The 22,344-nt window shown below is 36.6% G+C and overlaps 2 protein-coding genes across 2 annotated transcripts in view; one reads left to right on the top strand and one right to left on the bottom strand.

Moving 5' to 3' along the window:
- The window catches only part of m1ap (meiosis 1 associated protein), a 50,254-nt gene extending 30,419 nt beyond the window's left edge, over positions 1-19,835 (top strand). Inside the window, exon 11 of the mRNA XM_055211761.2 lies at positions 19,083-19,835. Coding sequence (XP_055067736.2) covers positions 19,083-19,158 — 76 coding nt within the window. The 3' untranslated portion in view covers positions 19,159-19,835. The remainder of the gene's footprint in view (positions 1-19,082) is intronic.
- dok1b (docking protein 1b) lies at positions 614-20,552 on the bottom strand. Its single transcript, XM_055211751.2, has 5 exons — positions 20,185-20,552; positions 10,314-10,607; positions 9,092-9,179; positions 6,340-6,512; positions 614-5,288 (listed from the first exon to the last, which is right to left on the bottom strand). The coding sequence occupies exons 1-5, from the start codon at positions 20,239-20,241 to the stop codon at positions 4,116-4,118; spliced, it is 1,785 nt and encodes a 594-aa protein (XP_055067726.2). The 5' UTR covers positions 20,242-20,552; the 3' UTR covers positions 614-4,115.
- Positions 20,553-22,344: the final 1,792 nt, after the last annotated feature.

Below are 22,344 nucleotides of genomic sequence, written 5' to 3'. Positions count from 1 at the left end.
TTATAATTAAACACACTTTATTTACATATTTACAATAATAAAAATAAATAAGCCTGTACAAAAGGAACGTTTTTGTCATAGGGTTGGCAATCGAAAATCAATTCCAAGTCTGGAATCGGGTCCTTGCCATTAAGAATTAAAATTTCAATTCCTCTTATCAATTCCTGCATGCACATTTCAAAATAGGAGACCTGCAACAGTTTACTAGGATCTTTATATTCACAGCAGTTTTTTATTTCACGTACCCCGAATCTCATTATATTAAAACCGTTCTAATTAAAATTAACCAATGTTTATATCGCACTAACCATAGTTTAACTATGGTATTTATACTAAAACCAGCGGAATAACAAATTTAATTATTGTCTTAATTGCTTTTAATATTTGTAATAAAAGTATGGTAATACAAATGGTAATCTTACACTTACTATAATAAAAAGGGAGTATTTACTTGTTATTGTCTTGTAATAACACTACTCATAAATATATAATTTTATGTAACATCAGACAGCAATAAGTAGACTATATGACCATACGTGACCAGGGCCCAAAAAAACATAAGTAGCACGGGTATATTCGTAGCAATAGCCAACAATACATTGTATGAGTCAAAAAGCCAAAAATCATTATGATATCAAGTAAAGATCATTTGTTAATTTTCTTATTAGTATATCAAAAATGTATTTATCATTATCTATTATTATCATTATCATTATTTATCATAGTAACATGTGTTGCTAATGAGATTTTTTTGCACACTCAGATTTTAAAATAGTTTTATCTCGGCCAACTTGCCGTATACTAACATACACCATACATCAATGAGAAGTTTATTTATTCAGCTTTCAGATGATATATTAATCTCAATTTAGAAAAATGTACCCTTATGATTGGTTTTGTGGTCCAGGGTCACATATGGTTTGGTATCTAAATGTTGACTTATCTTTTTCATTTCTTTTTGAGTCCAGTAAAACAGAAGCAGAAGCAGAATTGATCAAATTCAAATGATACCCAACTATAGTCATGTGTTTAGGAAATACACATTTTGAGTGTGTACACTGCAAAAAATGACTTTTTGTCTTGTTTTAAGTACAAATCTGAAAAATTCGGTAACACTTTACAATAAGGTTCATTAGTTAACATTAGTCAACTACATTAATCAACATGAACTAATAATGAACTGCACTTATACAGCATTTATTCATCTTTGTTAATGTTAATTTCAACAATTACTAATACTTTTATTAAAATTTTGTTAATGTTAGTTAATGCACTGTGAACTAACATGGACAAGCAAATAAAGCTTTATTTATATTAACTAACGTTAACAAAGATTAATAAATACTGTAACAAATGTATTGCTCATAGTTTGTTCATGTTAGTTAATACATTAACTAATATTAACTAATGAACCTTATTGTAAAGTGTTACTAAAAATTCTTAATGGGCAAAAATGACCATAGAAAATAAGTCTGGTTTTTGCTTGTTTATGCACAAATTCACTTAAATTTACTATTTTTTTGTCTAAAAACGACTTAATTTCTAAAGTCATTTTGCTCATCAAGAAAATGCATCTTGATTTAAGAAGTTTTAGTATTTTTGTCTTGTTTTAAGTACAAATATCTAAGAAAGTAAGTCATTTTTGCAGTGTAATACCAACCTGATCTCATGAGAATTTATATGCATTTTATGAGTTGGCTAATTCGTACAAGGTGAATCATACAAAAATGTTCAATTAGCATATAAAACAATAATGACCCAAACATCACAGGGGCAAGAGCAAATCGAAAGCAAATGTGTACGAATTAGCCACCTCGTAAATACATAAGAATTCCCATGAGATAGCGTTGGTAATACTTTAAAGAAAGCATGTTTATGCACTTTAAATGTAAAGATTTTACATTAAGACATTAAGATCCAACTGGTTCAACTTTGGTAGTAGCAAGATGTCATGTAACTAATGCACTTCCCCTTCATTTGCCTCATACATTGGAGAATGACAGCTTAGTTCTGTTTTCCGTTTGGTTATCCAAGCATTAAACGGCCAGCGGAACGAAAACAAATGAAACATTCTAGAAAACAGGAACTAGTATAACAAGCGAAGCGCATCCAAACTGAAGCAATGTGAACTTTTAGCCACATGATGCTAAAAGTGAAAATTCGATAACATGACCTCTTTAACACTCACTATTTACAGCTTCCACCGAAATAGAAACAATCGGTATGATAATTTCAGTATGATAAGCCAAGTGAAAAGGTACGATTTTAGCTGATGAACTCGGCCTACACATTCACTGCTGTTTTGTTTAAAGAGCACATAGACGATACGAAGCACAACGTGTTGAATAGATCAGATTTTGGCGGTCGACTCGAGAAATAAAAAACTTAACAGGAGGAGAAAAGGCTGGGGAGAGGACAAAAGGAAATGACTGAGAGGGCCAATGAGAAAAAAAACAGGACAGGGAACAGTCTGTACCGTTAAACACTGCCAGCCAGACACATATCAACTCGGCCAACATTAAACTCCCACTTTATGTAAGGCCCCTATTTTACACAGCTGGTTAATATTCACTGTGCATCAGGATTATCCCTCAGATGTCGAACTCTGTTCAAGACAACAGAGCAGGAGATGAATAAGGGATAGAGAGTGAAGGACAGGGCATTCTGGGTGATTTCATGCCCCCTTAGTGACTCAGGAGACAACAAACCAAGTCCAGATTTTTCCTTGGAATTGCATTGTACAGTTACGCAAGAGGAAATGTAAGAGTGAGTGGAGTATTGGGACTCTTTACTATAATTTTTTATTATCGTCATGTTTAACAACAGCACAGCTGCTGACTCATACGCACAAACACACACACACATAAACACGTACAACAGTGGATTTAAAGGGATAGTTCGCCCAAAAATCAAAATAATGTCATCAATGACTCACCCTCATGTCGTTCCAAACTCACAAGACAACAATTGTTTAAGATGTTTTATATTTAGTTCGAGAGCCTGCCGACCCTTCATTGAAAATCCATGTACGGTATACTGTCCATGTCCAGGAAGGCAATCAAAACATCATCAAAGTAGCCAATGCGACATCAGTGGGTCAGCTAGAATGTGTTGAAGCATAGAAAATACATTTTGGTCCAAAAATAACCAAAACCACGACTTTATTCAGCATTGTCTTCTCTTCCACGTTTGGTTTGAAGCGCATGCACGAGACTAAAGTCAAGTGAAGCGGATGACGTTTTATCCTCAGACATGTTTGCAAAGTTTTTTTTTCCAAACTTACAGCGTTCGTCTCCCTCAGACAGTAATCGAAGCCCAGGCGCACACAAAAAAACAGCTGGGGCGCACCAGATAACACGTCAGCCACTTTGTAGAGAAGACAATGCTGAATAACTTCGCAATTTTTGTTATTTTTGGACCAAAATGTAACACATTCCAACTGACTCACCGATGTCACACAAACCACCCCGATGATGCTCCATTATCCCTCTGGACATGGACAGTACACCGTTACTAGATCCTCAAGGGTCAACAAGCTCTCGGACCAAATATAAAACATCCCAAACTGTGTTCCGAATATGAACAGAGGTCTTACGAGTTTTGAACGACATGAGGGTGACATTAAGGACATTATTTTCATTTTTGGGTGAACTATACCTTTAAATCCTTATGCTACAATATCCATACAAAACAATTCAAGGTTTGTTTTGTCTCTGCACTTCAAACAAATTAAATCTTTAGTTTTAAATTCTCTTGCATGAGGGATTAAAATATATGACAAGTGCTTCATAAGCGAGTACGATTTCTAAAGTCACAGACTCAAATTTACATAACGTATTTGCGCGACAAGTGCAAAATTGTGACATGTTCCAGTTTAAGCCCTTTAAACGGCATTGTCCACACAAACAAACATTTTTGGGAATTCTTCTCTGCATTTCCCAAGCTCGCCATTATGGCAAAGAGAGTTTGTACAGTTCTAGCTCTCATAGTGGTATTCGCATAGTAGATTAATAAAATGTTCAGGTATACCATTGTTGCGGTATCAGAGTTTTGTCATTGAGTTTTCCCTTAAATGACACAGGCGTTTTTTAAAAAGAAGCCTGGGCTTAGTCAGGTCAAATATCACCCAAGTTGTCATAGATAATATCTGGAGTTTGCATGGTTGGGTGCCAAGCATTTGCTGGAGGATTACGTCTAGATACTTTACTGTACAGCTCCGTCTTGTTACCTGCCCTTTCTGCACCACCACCTCTTCTACCAGCTCCACCTTCCCTGCTGTTGTGGCTGTTACTGCTATTATTGTTGTTTATGTTAGCATTGTTCTTACTTTGAGGAAGAGAAGGAGGGTCTTTTTTGAGTAGTACTACTTTGCCTGGCTTTGGCGCCGTTACAGGCTTGGGGCCTTTAGGTCTGGGCGTAGGCAACGGCTGGTGAGACTTGCCAAATGGCGGGACGGAATACTCATCCATATTGGGAATGTAAGGAAACTCCTGACCTTGAGGCTCCTCCAGTCCCCTGGTTCTCCAGGGATTCGTTTCCAGTCGCGCTTCGTCGTAAAGCGCTGAACAAGGCTGCACAGTTAGCGGTCCTGCACATCCCTCTGGTTCATCATAGATGTGCTCCTTTGAACCTCCATCTGCAGGGTGCCTGTTATTCAGAAGTCCCAATGCAGCTGTCCTCTGCACCAAATCCAGACTGATCTGATCGTAGATGTCCGAGTAGAGCGGGGGTGGGCGACCGCCCCCTTCTTCACCGGTTGGCCTTTGACGTGGGGTGGGAGTAGGCATGGCAGTTTTGATGCTATCCACCGGGTCAGAGTACAGACAATCTCCCAAAATTTGTGGTGCACGAACTGAGTCAGCAGGCTCTGAGTACAGGCTACTCTGGTCCTCTAACAGCTGTCCAGTTTTGTTCCCACGAGGCATGGGAGATCGTGGAGGGGTCCCACCGACAGGAGCCGGTGGTTCCGGGAGGCTTCGTCCCTTTAAATTTTTCCCATCGTTATCCCTTCGACTGATTATACCATCTGCTGATCCAGGCTTGCTTCCACCGGAATCTCCATCTGGTTCTCGATTGTTTCCCTCTGAAATGGCTGCACGAATCTGCTGAAGAGCAGGGCAGTCGGAGTCTAATGATGGACAGCTTTGATGTCGTTCCTCGGCTTGGGCTTTCTGCTCCCGAATAGCGTTCTCTACAATGTGGAAAATCTCATTCCCTTGCTTCGTCTCAAAGGTGAAGTTCCCTGGCCCGGATTCACAGCGTCGGCCAGCCTCAAAAGAGAACATAACCTGGAAAACACATGAGAATTGCAAAACAATATTTGATTCATTCTGGTAAATGATACCTAAAATAATTTGCATTGTACATACAGCAAAAAAGCTTGAAATAAACAACTCAAAAGCCAGCTAAAATCATTTTTGTGATTTACTGGATAAAATCATCCTACACAATAAAATTTAGGTGAAAATGTAACCTTGATATAGGGATGCGCGATAATTTGCATGCGATATTAGCGCATCTTGTCAGTAAAGCTGGTTCTTTGATTAGTAGTAAATCACCATCATCTGCTATTCAGATGGAGAGGCATTTACTACACAAAGCCGTAGTTCACTGACAAGTTCGTCCATATCGCAGGCGATACGTACGCGATAATGCAAAATTGCCCTGATGGTCAGTGAACTATGGCTTTGTGTAGTAAATGCTTCTCCATCTGAATAGCAGATAATGGTGATTTACTACTAATCACGGAACGGACTTCACAGACAAGATGCGCAATGACAATCACATGCAAATTATCGCACATCCCTACCTTGATATCTTTAATATTGACTAAGTCAGGCCAAAGCGAAGTGAACTTAATGACTGAATTCAAACTTGGATGCTCCTAATCTCATTGTTATATTATGATACTTTAGCCTGGATTTCACAGACAGGGTCATAAATAACCTTTATAAACCATAATAACCTGAGCTCAATAGTCATTCACCACAATAGACCTGCCTTCCACCCACTCGTAAGGGAGAGAGGAAGGCCAACTTCCTGTAACAAGGCAGTTTCTATGGTAATGCAGGAAGCAGAGTTGGAAACAAGCAGTCAAAGTTCCTGCCTTCGATGTCATTTGTAATATGCGGTCAGCTGTCTGCAGCAACGATGGGTTAAACCAAACAGCCATTCGATTATTTTAGACACAAACAGCCTACTTGTGTATTTGTGGGTGTTTGGGAGCCAAGGCTGACACTAAATTAGACATTGTGCAATCAACACTTTTACACCTCCTATGTAAGAAATAAAATAATATTAAATAGTGAATAAAAAAACCCTGAATTGACTACAACTCACCCGATCTCTGCCGTATCGACGGAGAAGCTTGTAGGGCCATACCAGTAGTTCTTTTTTAGTCTTGGGATCTTTTAGGATAAGGCTGTCTGCATTTGCTTTAAGCCAGTAATTTCCAGAGAGAAGACAGCGTTCTGATGCTTCAGTCCTCTGGATGGTCACCCAAAATTCATTAACTGCAAAATACGGCAAAACACCCATTCAGGTTGATAAGTTTATCAGTGGCTGAAATAGTCACTTTAAATACATTTTATCATTAAAGTATTTAAAAAAAAAACTAGGTATGGCATCTGTGGCAAGAAAAACTGGAAGTGCTCTGAATCTCAGGAAATTAGCCAACATTGGACTTTTTTATATCGCATAGGAAAAACCCACAAGAGTACAGTGCAACCAGGATGTTTCGCATTTGATGGGTCCTATCGCTATTTTCCTGCTTATCAGGGACCACAAAATACTTTCCTTTCAAAGTGCCTCTGTGCCATGATAACAAGTTTGTAAAACGAATGGCCTCAATCTAATCAACATTCATTGTCTTGTCTACCTCTGCACTGGCTTTCAACCACAATACAATAACACGACTACCCAAACATGTTATACTCCGTATGTCTTTTCTGGGGTTATAACATAGCAGTAGGCAGCAAATTAGCTATTTAATCAGAGCATCAAACTCTTTAAATGTCAGCTCCCACACTCTTTGAGGAAGTCAATGTTGCCCTTACTGAAAACAGAAGTGATCAGAGACTATTTTTTGTCTCGAAACACTCGAGGATGAATAGCAGGATCAAAGTGGTACTGAGTTGCTCCTTGAATGTTTACCTCTCGTAAGACTGGATGTACAGTAGTGAGTGCCAGCTGTGAAGGAGGGGTTTAGGAAAATGCTTGACATTCTGCTCTACTGTTTATCCTTATCCAATTCACTTGTTAGCCATCTACCTCTTTCGGTCTGACTTACTGTGACTATTATTATTGAGGGTGCACCGATATAACGGCCGATGATGCTTGCTATGCTTCTCAATGAATTACGGTGAAATCCTACTACATCCAAAAGCCAGATGGCGCTCTTGTGCAGAAACTAAATATGCGCTGTAGACGAAGAACCATTATGCTGCATTCACACCAGCCGCGGTAGAGGCATCAAGCGGGAGTGATTTCAATGTTACGTCAATGTGAAGATGCGTTGACGTGTGTCTGGAGGTCTCGCAGGGTCGAATAAGGCGTTTGCACCGAAAAATGCGCCACATTAACCTATCAGGAGCTTGGTCTAGTCGTGACGTGATTACAGAAAGCGAGCAGAGTCGCAGAAGCCTATGGAAGGCCCTCCCATTGCGCGAATTTCTGCGTGAATGTCTTGATGACTAGAATTTCGCGAGTAAACTCAAAATGTTCAAGCAGCAAACTAGACGCGGTAGACACAATTTTGACGCACGTTACACACGCAGCCATGACATGGAGCTCCAGGACTACTGGTGTGCGTATACTCATAGAAAGCAATGTGTTCGATTTTTTTAGAACGGCGCTGCGCTGCGCGGCTGGTGTGTGATCCCCTTTAGAATGAGCTGTTTTTATCTACATACACGGAGGGTCCCCCTTACATGGAAGTTGCCATTTTGTGATGCCATGTTTCTACAGAAGCCCTTAACGGACAAACTTTTTTTTTACTAAGTTGTCTACGACTATGACATGTTTGTTCCGTGGCGTCTACCGTAGCTTCTCTATGCGTTTCAAAAGTGAGGGACTAAGCCGTTGGTTGCAATGCGAAACCTCGCCACAAAAATGTACACACTGCACCTTTAAGTGAATGTCTTGCGAGACGTGTCTCTTTAATCATTAACCCTTTTGATGCGTATGCAGCAGGCACATATTTTGACATGACACATGATGCACATAGGTTCCCATGATGCTCCGCACATATTTTAACATGACGAGTCACACATGACACCCCAAACACATATTTTACCGGCCGCCACTGGTCCATTTGCATCCAACACAATACAATCTCAGAACAAAAGGACGGTACCCTTTAAAAAGTGTCTAAAATTTTAAATACAGATATGTATATGTGTGGTAACATTACTGTACCTTTACGTTATTAATATGTACTCTTTAGGTACAAAGGTGTACTTTCTCAGACAGGCCCCAGTGACATTTATTGTACCTTTTATCTGATAATCTTAGGTTCCTGTTTATTTGTTGAGGCATGGAATCTATACATTTGCATATAAAAGCTATGTATATTTAGCAACAACATGTTCTTTCACAGCTGAACTGACAGTGGAAGTGACACTGCATCGTCCACACTTTCAGAAACGCATTACCTATTATGGACAACTGCAGCACAGCTTTTTGGTTTTGCACATGAAGCTAATGTATGTGTGTTAAAATACGTTTTCATATTTGCCCTGACAAACAAAATTACTGGCAGGGGAGACTGCATAGCTATTAAAATGATTCATATTTCTGAAACTATGCAAGTCACAGTGTGATAAAATACACTCTAAAAATTGCTAGGCTACTTTCAAGGTAAATTAATCCAGAAAATGTTTTTATTTGACTCAACAATGCCCAACAACCCAGCATAGGTTAACTTACAACCCAACGGCTAGGTTTGTCCCTGTTTGACCCAGTGCTGAGTTGAAATCAACGCAGCATTTTTAGTGTAGGATAGAGGAAAGAACTGTATGAAAAACAGCTGACCGTATATCCTTTAGTTTATACAATTTGTATAGCAAATTCATACTATGCCATACATCCGTACCTTCTTCTCTGGAGTAGTAAATGAGATTCTCTGCCATCTGAAGCTCTTGCTGTCCATTCGAGTCAGAACTACCAACAGAAAAACCTCCCTTATGCAGAGAGAAATAGAGATGGTGACTTAGTATAGAGGTCATCTGTGTTATTCCCTTACATTTCTAGAATGTAGCTCAACATTACCAAGTAACATTTATTTAAATGCTTCACATAATAGTTTAAAAATTGCATTTGCGCAGCTCAGATGCAAAAGCCAACTCTGTCAAAAATGAGATAATGATATTAACCAAATGCTCTCAACGTGTACATAAAATACATTCGCGTCTAATCCCACTTTCAGACCATTCAGAAAAAACACTTTAGGCAGAATCCATCAAGAAATCATGCAAGATGCACTTAGCGGGTTTTGCATCTCAGCACTTCATTTGTTGTTACAATAAAGATGCATTATATACGTCGATTTATTTAAAACTGATTATTCTTTTAAGGTGCTACAGAAGTCTTAAAGGGGACTTTTTCCACGTTTACGTGCTATAATTGGGTCCCCAGTGCTTGTATCAACTTAGAAAATGTGAAAAAGATAAACCTAGTAACTTGGTTTTGGTAAACTATTCTTTGCAAGCATGTGAAAAAATAGGTCATTGACATTTGTCTCCCCTTGTGATGTCAGAAGGGGATAATACCACCCCTTAATCTGTACTATCCACCCACCGCACTGCCATTTAGTGCAGAGATCAACTAATTTGCATTTAAAAGGACACACCCAAAACGGCACATTTTTGCTTGCACTTTTGTGGCAATTGTGACATGATATAATAAATTATCTGTATGGTATTTTGAGCTAGAACTTCACATGCGTACTCTGGGGACACCAAAGATTTATTTGACATCTTAAAAAAGTCTTGTGAAATGTCACCTTTAAATAATGAATTTTATGAAGATGCATCTGGGACATATTTAATTTCAGTCATAAAAATTATACTATTGCATAAGGAAAAAGCGGTTTTAGAATATTTGTTTACTTAGAAACATTATTTGGTTTTACATCCAAATTTTACCATGTAAATGTATTAATTTACACAAAATTAATATTACTTTTTATGAAATTTTGCATTCATAAAATTTAATAGAACAACCTTTCCCATAATGTAAACTTATGTAATATTAATCCCTAAAACAGGCTTTATTTTCAATGCAAAATCGATTTCTTTTAAGTTTCCATATCATACCTGAAAAGCGATCTCACACATCTTCTCCACCCACTCATTGGTAACATATTTGTCCGCTGCAAAGACATACGTCTTGTCATTGGTCTCAACGCAGAAAGCAGACATGTTTTCTTTGGGGCAGGTTTCAGTGAGAGCAGGCAGTATGCTGATGCATTCTGACAGACGAATTATCTTTTTGTCCAGTTTCTTAGTGCTGGGTTTATCGCTGGCACTGCCCGAACAATCATAAAACTCAAGCCTTGCGATGCCATTTTGACTTGCTGGGTACAACACAAACCAGTTCTTCTTCCATTTCTAAGAAGAGAGAGAGAGAAAGAAAGAAAGAGAGAAAACTAATGCATTAAATGAGTTAGCAGTTTGGTTTTTGTTCATCTGTTTTAATCTAAACAAACACATACACATACACACATAAATCATAAATCTTAAGTGAAAGCTCTTAATAAGCTCTTTCTACTGCCAAAAAGACACAAGTAAATTCTTAATTAAATCTGAAGCTATAAAAGATATAAATTAGTGCGCAAAGCAAGATCAAACCATTGCCAAAGTTTGTGAAATGTCACTAATCCCTTTCTGGTTCTCATCCCTCAATATATTCTCAAAACATTTTTTAATTGTTTGAATAGTAGTAATAATTAGTATATTAAAAATAATTCTCTCTTTCTCTTTGCATTAATATTCATATGAACATTTTAATATATATATTGATTCTTGGCAAGAGAATTAAAAAAAATACTTTATCATTAGGTAGTCTTAAAATAGCATATTATCAATTTCCATGTCACAACCACTAAGACACAAGTCAACAGGTCTGCTTGTATGTACTTTGTATCTTTATTTAGCATCTGTGGTCAGCATTGCTGAGGTCAACAAGAGGAACTTGACAATGCAAGTGACACTGGCAATGACTATGAAGCCCCTTCCTCCAGATGTACAAGCAACGTCTGAAGCAAACAAACACCTATGTGTGCGAGACAGACAGTGTGAGATTCAGTTCCTCACAACGGTCTTATTTATCATCTAACATAGAAACAAGCGCAGGTCTGTGTGCAAAATGTCATCTTACGACAGGGTTCAGGTGTGATTCATAAAACATTTGTATACTGCTAATCTCATTGTACAAATGATCGTCCATTGATAAATACAGCGGATGAAAACATAAGTATTAAGTATTTAGTAATAAGTAACATAAGTTATTAAGTATTTAATGTAAGAAAATATATATTTACTATAGTAAAATATTTAGACAATAGTGTTTTAGACTATTAGTCTAAAAATCTATTAGAGATGTGTAGTATAATCATTTTTATGATGAAATTTTCTGCACTGTTAAAAGTGTTTTTGTGCCTTAGGGGGTTTTCACACCTGCCTTGTTTAGTTCGATTGAATCGTACCAGAGTTCGATTGCTCAGTTGGTGCAGTTCGTTTGCGCAGGTGATAATGCAGCAATCGAACTCTGGTGCGCACCAAAAGCGGACCAAACAAGCGGACCAAGACCAGCTTGCAGCTTCTAGAGCAGTTCGTTTGTGGTGAGAACACGATACGAGATCGAACCGACCTAACTGCAAAAGTACTGCACATTTTGGCCTAAACCAGCTGCCGTAGTCAACTGCGCAGTGCATTATCGGATGAGGAAGTTTTTGTTGACCGTTTCTATTAGCAATATTAGCACAATGACAAATCGCGGACATAACTGGAGTTGCGAGGAGGTGCGGGCGGAGCCTCTGAAATTTTTTGTCTTTGCCGTTTGTAGTGCATTAAACCGTTGTTTTCAAGCCGCATCCGCGATTCATTCTGAAAATGGACATTTTGTCTAGAGTGCTGTATACAAACTATGTATAACAACCACGGAGACATAATTACAGCGCGCAGCCGTCTGTCCATGGTGTCTGCTGTATTATCCTTCTTTTGTTTACTTCCGGGGGTTCCGTTGGAATTTCCCGCACGTTGATTCTGACCAATCGTGAAGCCGTAGGAAATACGTTCAAATACATGTGGCCAATGAGTGATGTTGATCTTATCACATGACAGAATTTTGGTTTGTTTCAATTGTTGCGGATCAGAGCAATCAGTGTGGTGTGAAATGGAACCAAATCTGCTAAAAAAGTTACAATGTATCATTTTTTTGCTTTTGGTCCGGACCAAATGAACCGAATTACAGATGTGAAAACGCCCTTAGTATATTTAACTAAATAAAATGAGTAAACTGTGTTACAATTTTTTTATTTTTTTTAATCAAAATATGAGTTAAAATAACATCATAATTTGAGTAATTCTAAATGAACACATCATTGAGTAAATTCAACTTCATTTTATCATGTATAATTCACATAAATTTGTAAGAAAATTAACTACTTAATTTTGTGTTGAAACTACGTGATTTTATTATTAAACATAACTAACTAGGCAGTGGACTTGTAGTTCCCAGCATGCTTTGCGGGACTGCATTTGGAGAGTATAATTTGAATTTAAACTTTATTTTATGTGTTTTTAACTTGTTAGTTTTTAATGTTCATTTATCTTCTAGATTTGGAAGAGTTTCTGTTTCTTATTTTGAGTTTTGTAGTTACCATTGTTCAGAAGACTGGTGCTTGTGCATAGACTGCATACTGAAGTATGTCATACTTTACAGCTGCCCAAAACGAAATTGGGTGGGCGCATTGATTGAATAAACAATTCGTGCCCTCATCTCACAGAAATATGAAGTCTAAATTAATGTTTATGGAAACAACAACAAACCATAAAAAGTTACCTGTACCAAGAAAAGTAAATTAAACTAACAGAGTAATACTAGAACTATTAGTTAACTAAACTTAATTTTGTTGCATTTGTATTAAGTAATATTACAGTGTTTATTATATTTAAGAAAGGTTGCAAGTTGACTCAACCTAAAACTTCCCATGCAAATCACTTGTCTCACTTTTTATAAGTTAGATCTAGGTATTACTTTTTACAGTGTGCATCGGTGCATACAAATATAAATAAATTAAATAAAAATCATACTGTACTCCATGTGGATTTCGATTCAGGTTTTGTACATAAAAGTAGGTAGAATTAGTAAATTAATGACAGATCACATTAAATACTTGGACTGTAAAAAACTCTTACTTTCTCTCTCTCGCTCTCTCACATGCGCACACACATGGAACTGGGTTAAATTAAATGTAGTCTCATATATTTCTGAACTTGGACGGTTGTTTAAAGGTGTTGAAAGTTGTTAAAGCTTTAAAGCGCAAAATACAGTAATTGCTATTTACTGTAATACATATTAAAGTATTTTTTCTGTGGGAAAGGAAAAGCAGAATTCTAATTTTCCATTTGTTAAACTAAATGATAACACTATTTCTAACCTTTTTCCGTTATTCCTTTTTAGATATCAAACGAATAAAACATACACCTTAACACCGACGATGCCTTAAAAAATGATGCAAGCTGATTCACTGTTGTGTTGCAGATGTTTCATAGTTTGTATTCATTAATGTGCTGCTCAAAAGCCAATGCATTATATTAGTTTTAAAGAGCCACTATCGTCCGATTCACGAATTTACATTTCCTTTGGTGTGTAGGCGTGTATTAGTACACGTTAACGATATGCAAAAGGTATAAACCCTAAGGTAAACAATGATGCGAGTTATCATCCCCAACTTAAATATCTTTTCTTGGACTACAACAAACACACAGATTGTATTTAACAGTTTACTTCCTGGGCCTGTTGACATTATCATAATTCCTCCCACTTTGACTCACAGCCTGTAAATTAACTCCTGTTAGCATTGCATTGTGAGCGAATCTTTTAAACATGGTAAGGAGCGTCACATTTCCAGCTGACATCTGAGGTATTCAAGCCAATCACAACGTACAGGTTAGCTGGCTAATCAGGCACACCGCACTTTTCAAATCGATGAGTTTTGTAATCAAAGCTTTGAGGAAGACAGGATATCTGGAGCTACAAAAATGCACGGTGTGTGGAAAAAATGTGTTTTTAACCATAAACCACACAAACACATTGTATTATGCCAAATACACAATATAGCGTTTTTTTAGCAATGAAATAGGTGCACTTTAAATCTATGGTATCAACTGAACAAATGTTATCTGTAAGTATCTGTACAGTAGAATGTCCACTACATTCCTCAGCAGATCTTAGCCCAATGAACATGAATGGTTGGGATAATGTGAGCATCCATCTCTGTTAATTATCCTCTTGTACAGTACAGTATCATCCTGAGTTCATAGCATGTGTTAGCACATGTACTAGTTAACGTGAAGATTCAATGCTCTCGGTGTCCAGTAACCACAATATAAAAGGGAACCTGTGCATGGTGAATTGATAGTGCTGCTATTATGTGAACAATAATGCAAAAAGCAAAGATAGCAAAAATTATATTTAAAGTATAAAGTATATCAGAAGCACATCATAGTGACGGATTATATATATCACACATGGCAACTGACCGTTGCACAATGTTAAAAGCTGGCATGTCAGTGTGGCAAGGAGGAAATGTGTGGGATTACCCAGCATGCTTTGCTTCCTCCACCATTCTGCAGGTGTGTGTGTGTGTGCGCGTGTGCACTTGATGAGGACTTCATCAGACACACAAACCCAACTTTGACTGAACTAGTTACTAAAATAATTTCTGAAAATAGTCATTGGTTGTTAAAATTGTATTCAATGAGAAAAAACATATAAATAGCACCAAGGCCAAAAAGTGAGCTATAGCATAATATAAATATAAAAACAATATTAAAATTAAATGTTTCAAATGAGGATATGTGAACAGGGTACAAACTGGTGTCCAATGGCTTTTTTAAAGTAAAAAGTATATTTTTATACCATTAAAGTAAATGCTTAGTAAAATATTTTTTTGTTGTGTGAAATATGAAATGTTACAGTTTTAAATACAACAAATGTTGCCCTTAATACATTTATATTTAACATGTTAGACTAATTCAATGTTTATACACGTATAAAATCAAATAATCACCATATCTAAAAAGTTTAAACATAAAAAATCTCACAGACACTAAGTGTAGATATTATCTGTTACTGTGACATGGGTTGTGAATTTTCCATCACACTTCATTTCTATCCACCAGTGAAGTATTGTCAGAAATGCTATTTTTACAGTGACACCTGTGGCTAGTAGAGCAATTTTAGTCTCATTGTGCACTTTTGCGGATGTTTGTCTTTTTTATTTTGCTTTTACAATGTAAGAACAATGCAATTTAGCCATTTTATATGAATTATTTTACTGGATTGCACTTGAACTCTCTCACCCCACTATTTCAGTATTTACTACTAGTATACATTAAAATAATATCAGTTACAGTGAAAATGTTTAAAATCAGGAAATGCAATAGATCAGATATCATATTTTTCATGTGTCACCGTTTGAGCTGTTCTTGATGGGTTTGTCTTGTCACAACATTACATAAACACTAACTTAAGAAAAAATAAAACTTGCATTGAATGCATTTGCACAAATCTTGTTTTTAAGACTAATTTCTATATTGTAGTAAATATTAACTAAAATATTTTGCAAAATCGAAACAAAAGTAGGTCTGAATGAGTTAAATTAGACTAATGACCTTTAAAGCACTTTGTATATCCATATAAAGCAACACTGGAAATCATGCAAATGATCAGAAGGAAAGTTAATGATAACTTCCTAAAATCTAAAATTAGAATTTTAACCGAGGAAATGTGTAAATGATCGCTCCTAACCTGAAAATATTACTATGCATTTTATCTTTATTTCATTTGCTTTACCTAATAGTCAAGCTCCATGGATTGCAAACAAAGCATAAACAAGTTAATCAGAGTAACAGTAAACAAATGTGCTGACCGATATGAATGTAAATTGATGCATTTACAACACCCGTACACAACCCAGAGTGATGTCATCTTGTTTATGCTTAACCAATGTGTTTCAGTACGTCACTGAATGATTCAGTAACTTTGAACAGGTGGTCTATAATACGTATTTTCATAAATAACATATTAACAAGATCCCCACTACTGTCACTAAAGTGTTATTGAATGTATTAGCATGTTCATATATATAAGTACAGACAGACAGACAGATCTAAACAAAAATGTGAGAGACAGACATGCGTGCCAACTCACCAGAGACTTGATCACATGAAATACATATATTTATAGCTAAAATTGTTATATATAGTTTTTATGTCTGCTCTTATTAAATGTTGTTCCTTGTTTGTCTCTTAAATGTAGCACTGGGGATCTAAGAGAACGAGTATTTCACTCCCCTGCATCATTACTTACTATATTGATGCTTTGACAAAAACGATCTTGAATCTCCAAATAATGCACAGGGGAAGATAAACAACTTTCAGTTAGTATATCATATCAGAATATATAGATGCAAACTGTATATGTGTCTCTGTACCCATTTATTTATCTGATGCTCACAGCAGGTGCATAAATATGATTATTTAGCACATTATCTTATTTAATATCATCAAGCAGCAAGATACAAATCCCCAACAGGACACAGAGCTTGAAGATGATCAATGCGTTAGGTATTTATGAATGTCTTTGTGTTCACTTTAATAACACTTAAAAGAGGTGTGTCTGCAGTCATTTAGTGAACATGATATTCTTATTAGTCGCAGTAAAGTTTCAGTTAGTCGTTGTAGGAGCAAAGGGCAGTGTGGGCAGGCAAAAACCAATGCCACTTCACTCTTCTACACACAAACCAGGGCTCAACGCAAATCATGTTATACTGGCCCGCTCGAAAAATATTTCAGTTTTACATATTTAAAATAATAATTCAAAATTAAAATAAAGTCAAGTATATAAATATACATTTTATTCATCATTTGAAACAGTGTTGTTAATATGTTGTCTTTCAATGCGCTTAAAATTCTCTTCATTCATACGTTTTGCCATTAAGTTCAGTGGACCAGATAAAGGGTTATCAGCAACCCATTTCACATCATGCACGCTATGTGCTGTCAGCTTTTCTTGTGAGTTTCTCGTTTCGTTTACGGCATTTGCTTGTTTCAATGAAAAAGGCTACCGACTTGTCTGCATTACCTGCAAACTGACGGCAAACATCACATTGTTTCTTTCATCGTGTTTTACCCAAGTTAATGTCTGCTTCCAAGATGTTTAATAATTATGTTTTTGTTTGGCCCCATAATTAGAGGTCATCACCGTCTTAACTTTTTGCTCTAATAGTTGACGTAACACGCAACAACCAATGAGGTAGGAGAAACCTCATGACATGCTGAGAAGTTAACATTCGCAACGCTAAAAATGTTTCTCGATGGTTACATTGCATAAGAATACATACAGACAAATGGCCGCAGGCAGACAATATATTTTAGGGACTGAGGGTGAACCACTGGCCTGATTGGGCAGGTAACAATACTGTTTACTGGCCCAAACGGCTCTCACACTGGCCCCAAGCCACCGGGCAGTCCTTTATGTTAACAACTAAACTGTACATTACGTGAGCATGTCTCGCATAACCACCAAAACACAAGACACAGGGCAACGGTAATGTTTTAGACTTTTTAAATGATATTTCCAAAAGCTATAAATATGCACGTTTGATATATTTTATAGGCATTTAAGAAATTTAAAAGGATGGTTTTTACCAGACAGGGCTAGACTAAAATGCATGTTGGAGCTAAGACTGTCACAATGATTAAATAATCGTCTCATTGCGATTGTTTGACCTCATCGTGATGATTTCAGAACACCGCAATGATTGCACATCTTCCTAAAAAACACAAGGGGGAACTGCAGGAATTGATTTTTTTTGTTATCCAGTACTAAAATGACATAGTAGGATTGGCTACTATTTAAGGCCTGTTCTGGTATAGTTTATTTCAGACACTTTATTGTGTTTATTTCTTAAGAATTTTTAGTTTTTGAAAAATACATTCATTAAATAATTACTTTTTAATAAATGTTATGTGTATTAATATTTACTGCCAGGTAAACCTCTGCAAAAGATTTAATTTAAATAATCACAACATTGTGTAAAACTTATTTGATGAATAAACAAAAAATGTATGAGAATTAAATGTCAAAGTAATAAAACAGTCAATTAATCGTTATAATCGGCAATTTTTTAAAGTCAATTAACCGTCAGCCAAATTTCATAACCGTGACAGCCCTAGTTGGAGCTGCCTTCATTTAAAAACACCTTGTATTGACATATCTTAACATACATCAGTGCCATTGTTTTGTCTCAAGATAAACACTTGTATTGTTTTTGTAAGCTTAAATACTTAAATGTCCCAATATAACTAAGGTCTAGTCCTCAGCGATGCTTTGATGTGAGCCAGCACAATCTAATGGCAATTCGTTACGAGGTAGCTAATTCATATTGATATAATCTCGTAAGCTTTGGTAGCCTATAAGGTACAGGTATGTTGGGTTTAGTGGTGGGTCTTTATTACTATATTTTTCTAATAATCATACACATTCACAATACAAATTCATATGAATTGGCCACGTTAAATAGTTTCAAATTTTGTTGAGAATCAGGCTGTGTGCAACTTCAGACCCCAGCAGTACAGTCCAAATTTATTTCATCTTAATTACCAAACAAATAAGTTACGTCGACGAAGGGCTTCAAGTTTCACGTCCTCCAAAGGCCACCTAATAAAACCGCCGAAAAGTGCAGCCAAAGCCCATTTTTATGCCAGGGATTGTCACTCATTACTTAAGGTCTATGCTTGCTAAAAATACTACACGAACAGCTGTACTCATTTATATCTCCTTCTCCTTTTCAGTGTCTGTTTTGTTGGCCGTACTTGTATCTGCTTTCTTTGTATGGCATTGTTAACGTGTGAGACTACCAACAAATGATAATTCTGCATGATTCAAGCATCACGCTATCCTCATCCATCCTCTAAAAGTAGAGTCAGCACGCACATGATTCGTGCATAACTAGTTTTCTTGTTGACTTGGTTGCTGTAGTAGTAGAAACTTCTTTGCGTTTCTGCACGAAGATCTGAATGAATAACACTACTGAACACCAAACGGTCCAATTTGAATTTCGGCTGTTGCCTGGGGCTAAAGACAAGTAGCTATGCATGCACTCATAATTTGCCTACTTCAACAGCACAAAGGCGTTTCACAGAGATAGACTGAGGAAGTGAATAATGAATTAATGACAAACGGTTGCTGCACAGTTAGAAAAGAAACAAGACATTTTTAATCCATCTTAGGTCTTGACTGAAGACATGTGATACACATCAATGTCAAAGCCAAATGAATGATGACTGTAAATGCTTTACATATTCTGTCATAGAGAAAACAAAACAGACAGCTTTTGTGGCTATGTATCTGTGATGTAGCATTTTCCATCGCACGTGGACAGTTATAGAGAGTGGAAAATATATTTGCGAAGAAACAGCTGACTATGTGCATGCATAACTTAGGTAAACTAGGAAACGTTGTTCTAGTACTTTTAATAAACAAGGGACAAAATTAAAATCTGATGATGTGTGCTGTTTAAGTCAAATTTAAGTGCCTCTATTCATTCATGTGACCATCTCATGTGGCAGAACAGATAAGAGTCACTCACTAACGTTACAAGATTTATGACGGAAGTTATTAAAACATAAATATACGTAAATTGCCCTCATTCTTGTTTTAAAATTAAAAATAAAAACTAAAATAACAAATCTTTTTTGTAGATGTTGTATTATATGCCCAATTTCTATTGTTGCTCTGTTGTTTATTTTGCTGTTAAACCGACATAATCAGTTTCATCAGTGAAATGGACTGAATTCAGTCATGCCAAACTGCGCGTGCAGTGCGCTGGATTGTTGACATCAGATTAACCATTTCAATCCTACGAGGCAAACTCAGCGTAAGCATGTGTCTTACCTTCCCAAACTTTTGATGTTGGACGTATAGCTGTCCTTCCTTCACGTGCGTGTCCATGTTTTAAAACGACGTGCCACTGCGAAACGAGACACGCGATAAATGGATGATTATCAGCCTTTCGCCTTTTTAAGATTTCCTACCGCGTGAACTTCCGCTTGACTAACTGTTGCTTCAGCGGCGGTGCGACGGGAATTCATTAAGATCTGTCTAGGAGTCAGAAAGTGTTTAGCTGAAAAAAGCGATTGAATTTGAGCGTGTTTGCATACTGATGAGGGTTTGAAACGCGATGTGTGTGCACTGCTGCCGATCTGTCCCCTCCTCGAGTAGAGGAAGCGCAGTGTCTGTTTCTCTTTCCTCCCACCTACTCCCTTAACTCTAACTAACCATAGCCAATGCATTAAAACGTAGCACTTATCTTTTGCAATATATAGCCTTTTCATATTTACTTTATGAATTTTTATTGTCGTGTTTGAAAATACTCACAAGAGTGTGGAAAGGTTATCACTATACTGTATTAATGTTATTTATTGCATGTATGCATTTGTAAACATTGTGTATATTTTAGGTATATATTTAGCATCGCAAACCATACCATTTGAATTTCTCACGATGAGGCCAAATCATGCAGTGAAACATGTTGACCTACATGATAAGAGTCTTTATTTTTAGATTGGAATGTATTGTTTGGTTTTGCATTTGATCTGTGACCTTCGTAGGACTGCTTCTCATATTTGCTTACATGTGTGTGCACATTGTACTTCTTTAATTTTGTGCATAATGTCTGTTTTCTCATTTAGACATGTTGTGGTCTCCATACCAAAGACATAAACTCTATATTGAGCTGTAAATGTCAGTTTTTATTAGAAGAGCTGGCTTATGGTAGCATCATGTACCATATTTTTTGAGTGTATCCAATTTTTCGAGTCATTGGCTTGTACATTTTATTTTATTCATTAGCCAATAATCTAACATAATGTACATTAGGTAATGTGTTACTTCTCATAGTCTGAAAGCATAAACACAGTCTAAACCATAAGACTTAATACAAATGGGGCGGTTACCCAGACAAGGCTTATGCTAGTGAAGGCTTATGAGCTGCATTAATTTAAAAACATCTTGCATTGGCATATTGTATCACATACCAGTGTCATTGTTTTGTCTCAAGATGCACACCAGTATCAATTTTTGTGAATTATGTTTGCAAAAACTACTTAAATATTGTAAACTATGGCCTAGTCCTGTCTTAACGTAAAGCCTTTCTGAGAAACCGCCCCAAAACCCTACCTTTCTTGTTTTAGAGTAAGGTATACATTTTGACCAAAAAAAAATTAAATGGTCCAAAAGCAGTTTGTATGCTATAGCTGCTTGGAAACCTCTAACTATCTATATGACACTGTGGTCTTCTGCTTTTGAACAAACTATGCTAGTTAACTGCAGTGTGGTCGGAAAAAATCGAACTCTTAGTCGTCTTGTGTATCTGGTCTAATGCATTTATGGCTGTTACTATATTAGCAAATAACAAATTACAGCATTATTACATTTGTGACACCCTTGTCTCACCATCTCTAAATATACTCATGTTAATACAGTTTAACCTATTTAATATAATTTAAATTAGGTAAAATTTGTTTTTGTAGCCGTCTGTCGTGTGATGCCTGTAGCACTATTGTCCTAGAGGATCACTGTTTTGTTTCACTGTGTACAGGCTGTGTATAGAGATGGAATGACAATAAGACACCCGTGGTGGCTACTATGATGCGTATAATACATGAAGAAAACATGAAGATTTAAGAAAAACTAAACTCTGCAATCAATTTTTTATGTTAAAATTATTTTCTCTCTACCAGCCAGTGAGACAGTGTGTGGGTTTATATACAAGGTGAATCACAAAGACAGTGGGAGGTAAGGAAGTAAGTTAACACAATCACTGCTAAACTCAAGCGCATGACCTGAATGTCAGTTTGGCATTCACACTAACTATTAGTACCCCAGCTTTAAAATGTATAGCTAGTAGTTTTTGTTGTCTGTCTGTCTGTCTGTCTGTCTCGGTGGTTCTCAAACTTTTTCGGTGTGCATCCCCCCTTGTGTAGAGTGCATCCCTTCATGCCCCCCAATAATCCATAACATTTATGAAATTAAACATTCCAAACTTACATTTTT

This window comes from Misgurnus anguillicaudatus, chromosome 21 (assembly GCF_027580225.2).
Source record: "Misgurnus anguillicaudatus chromosome 21, ASM2758022v2, whole genome shotgun sequence".
Classification (NCBI taxonomy): Eukaryota; Metazoa; Chordata; class Actinopteri; order Cypriniformes; family Cobitidae; genus Misgurnus; species Misgurnus anguillicaudatus.
Note: the sequence above shows the minus strand (reverse complement) of the source record. Positions and strands in the feature narration are given on the sequence as shown.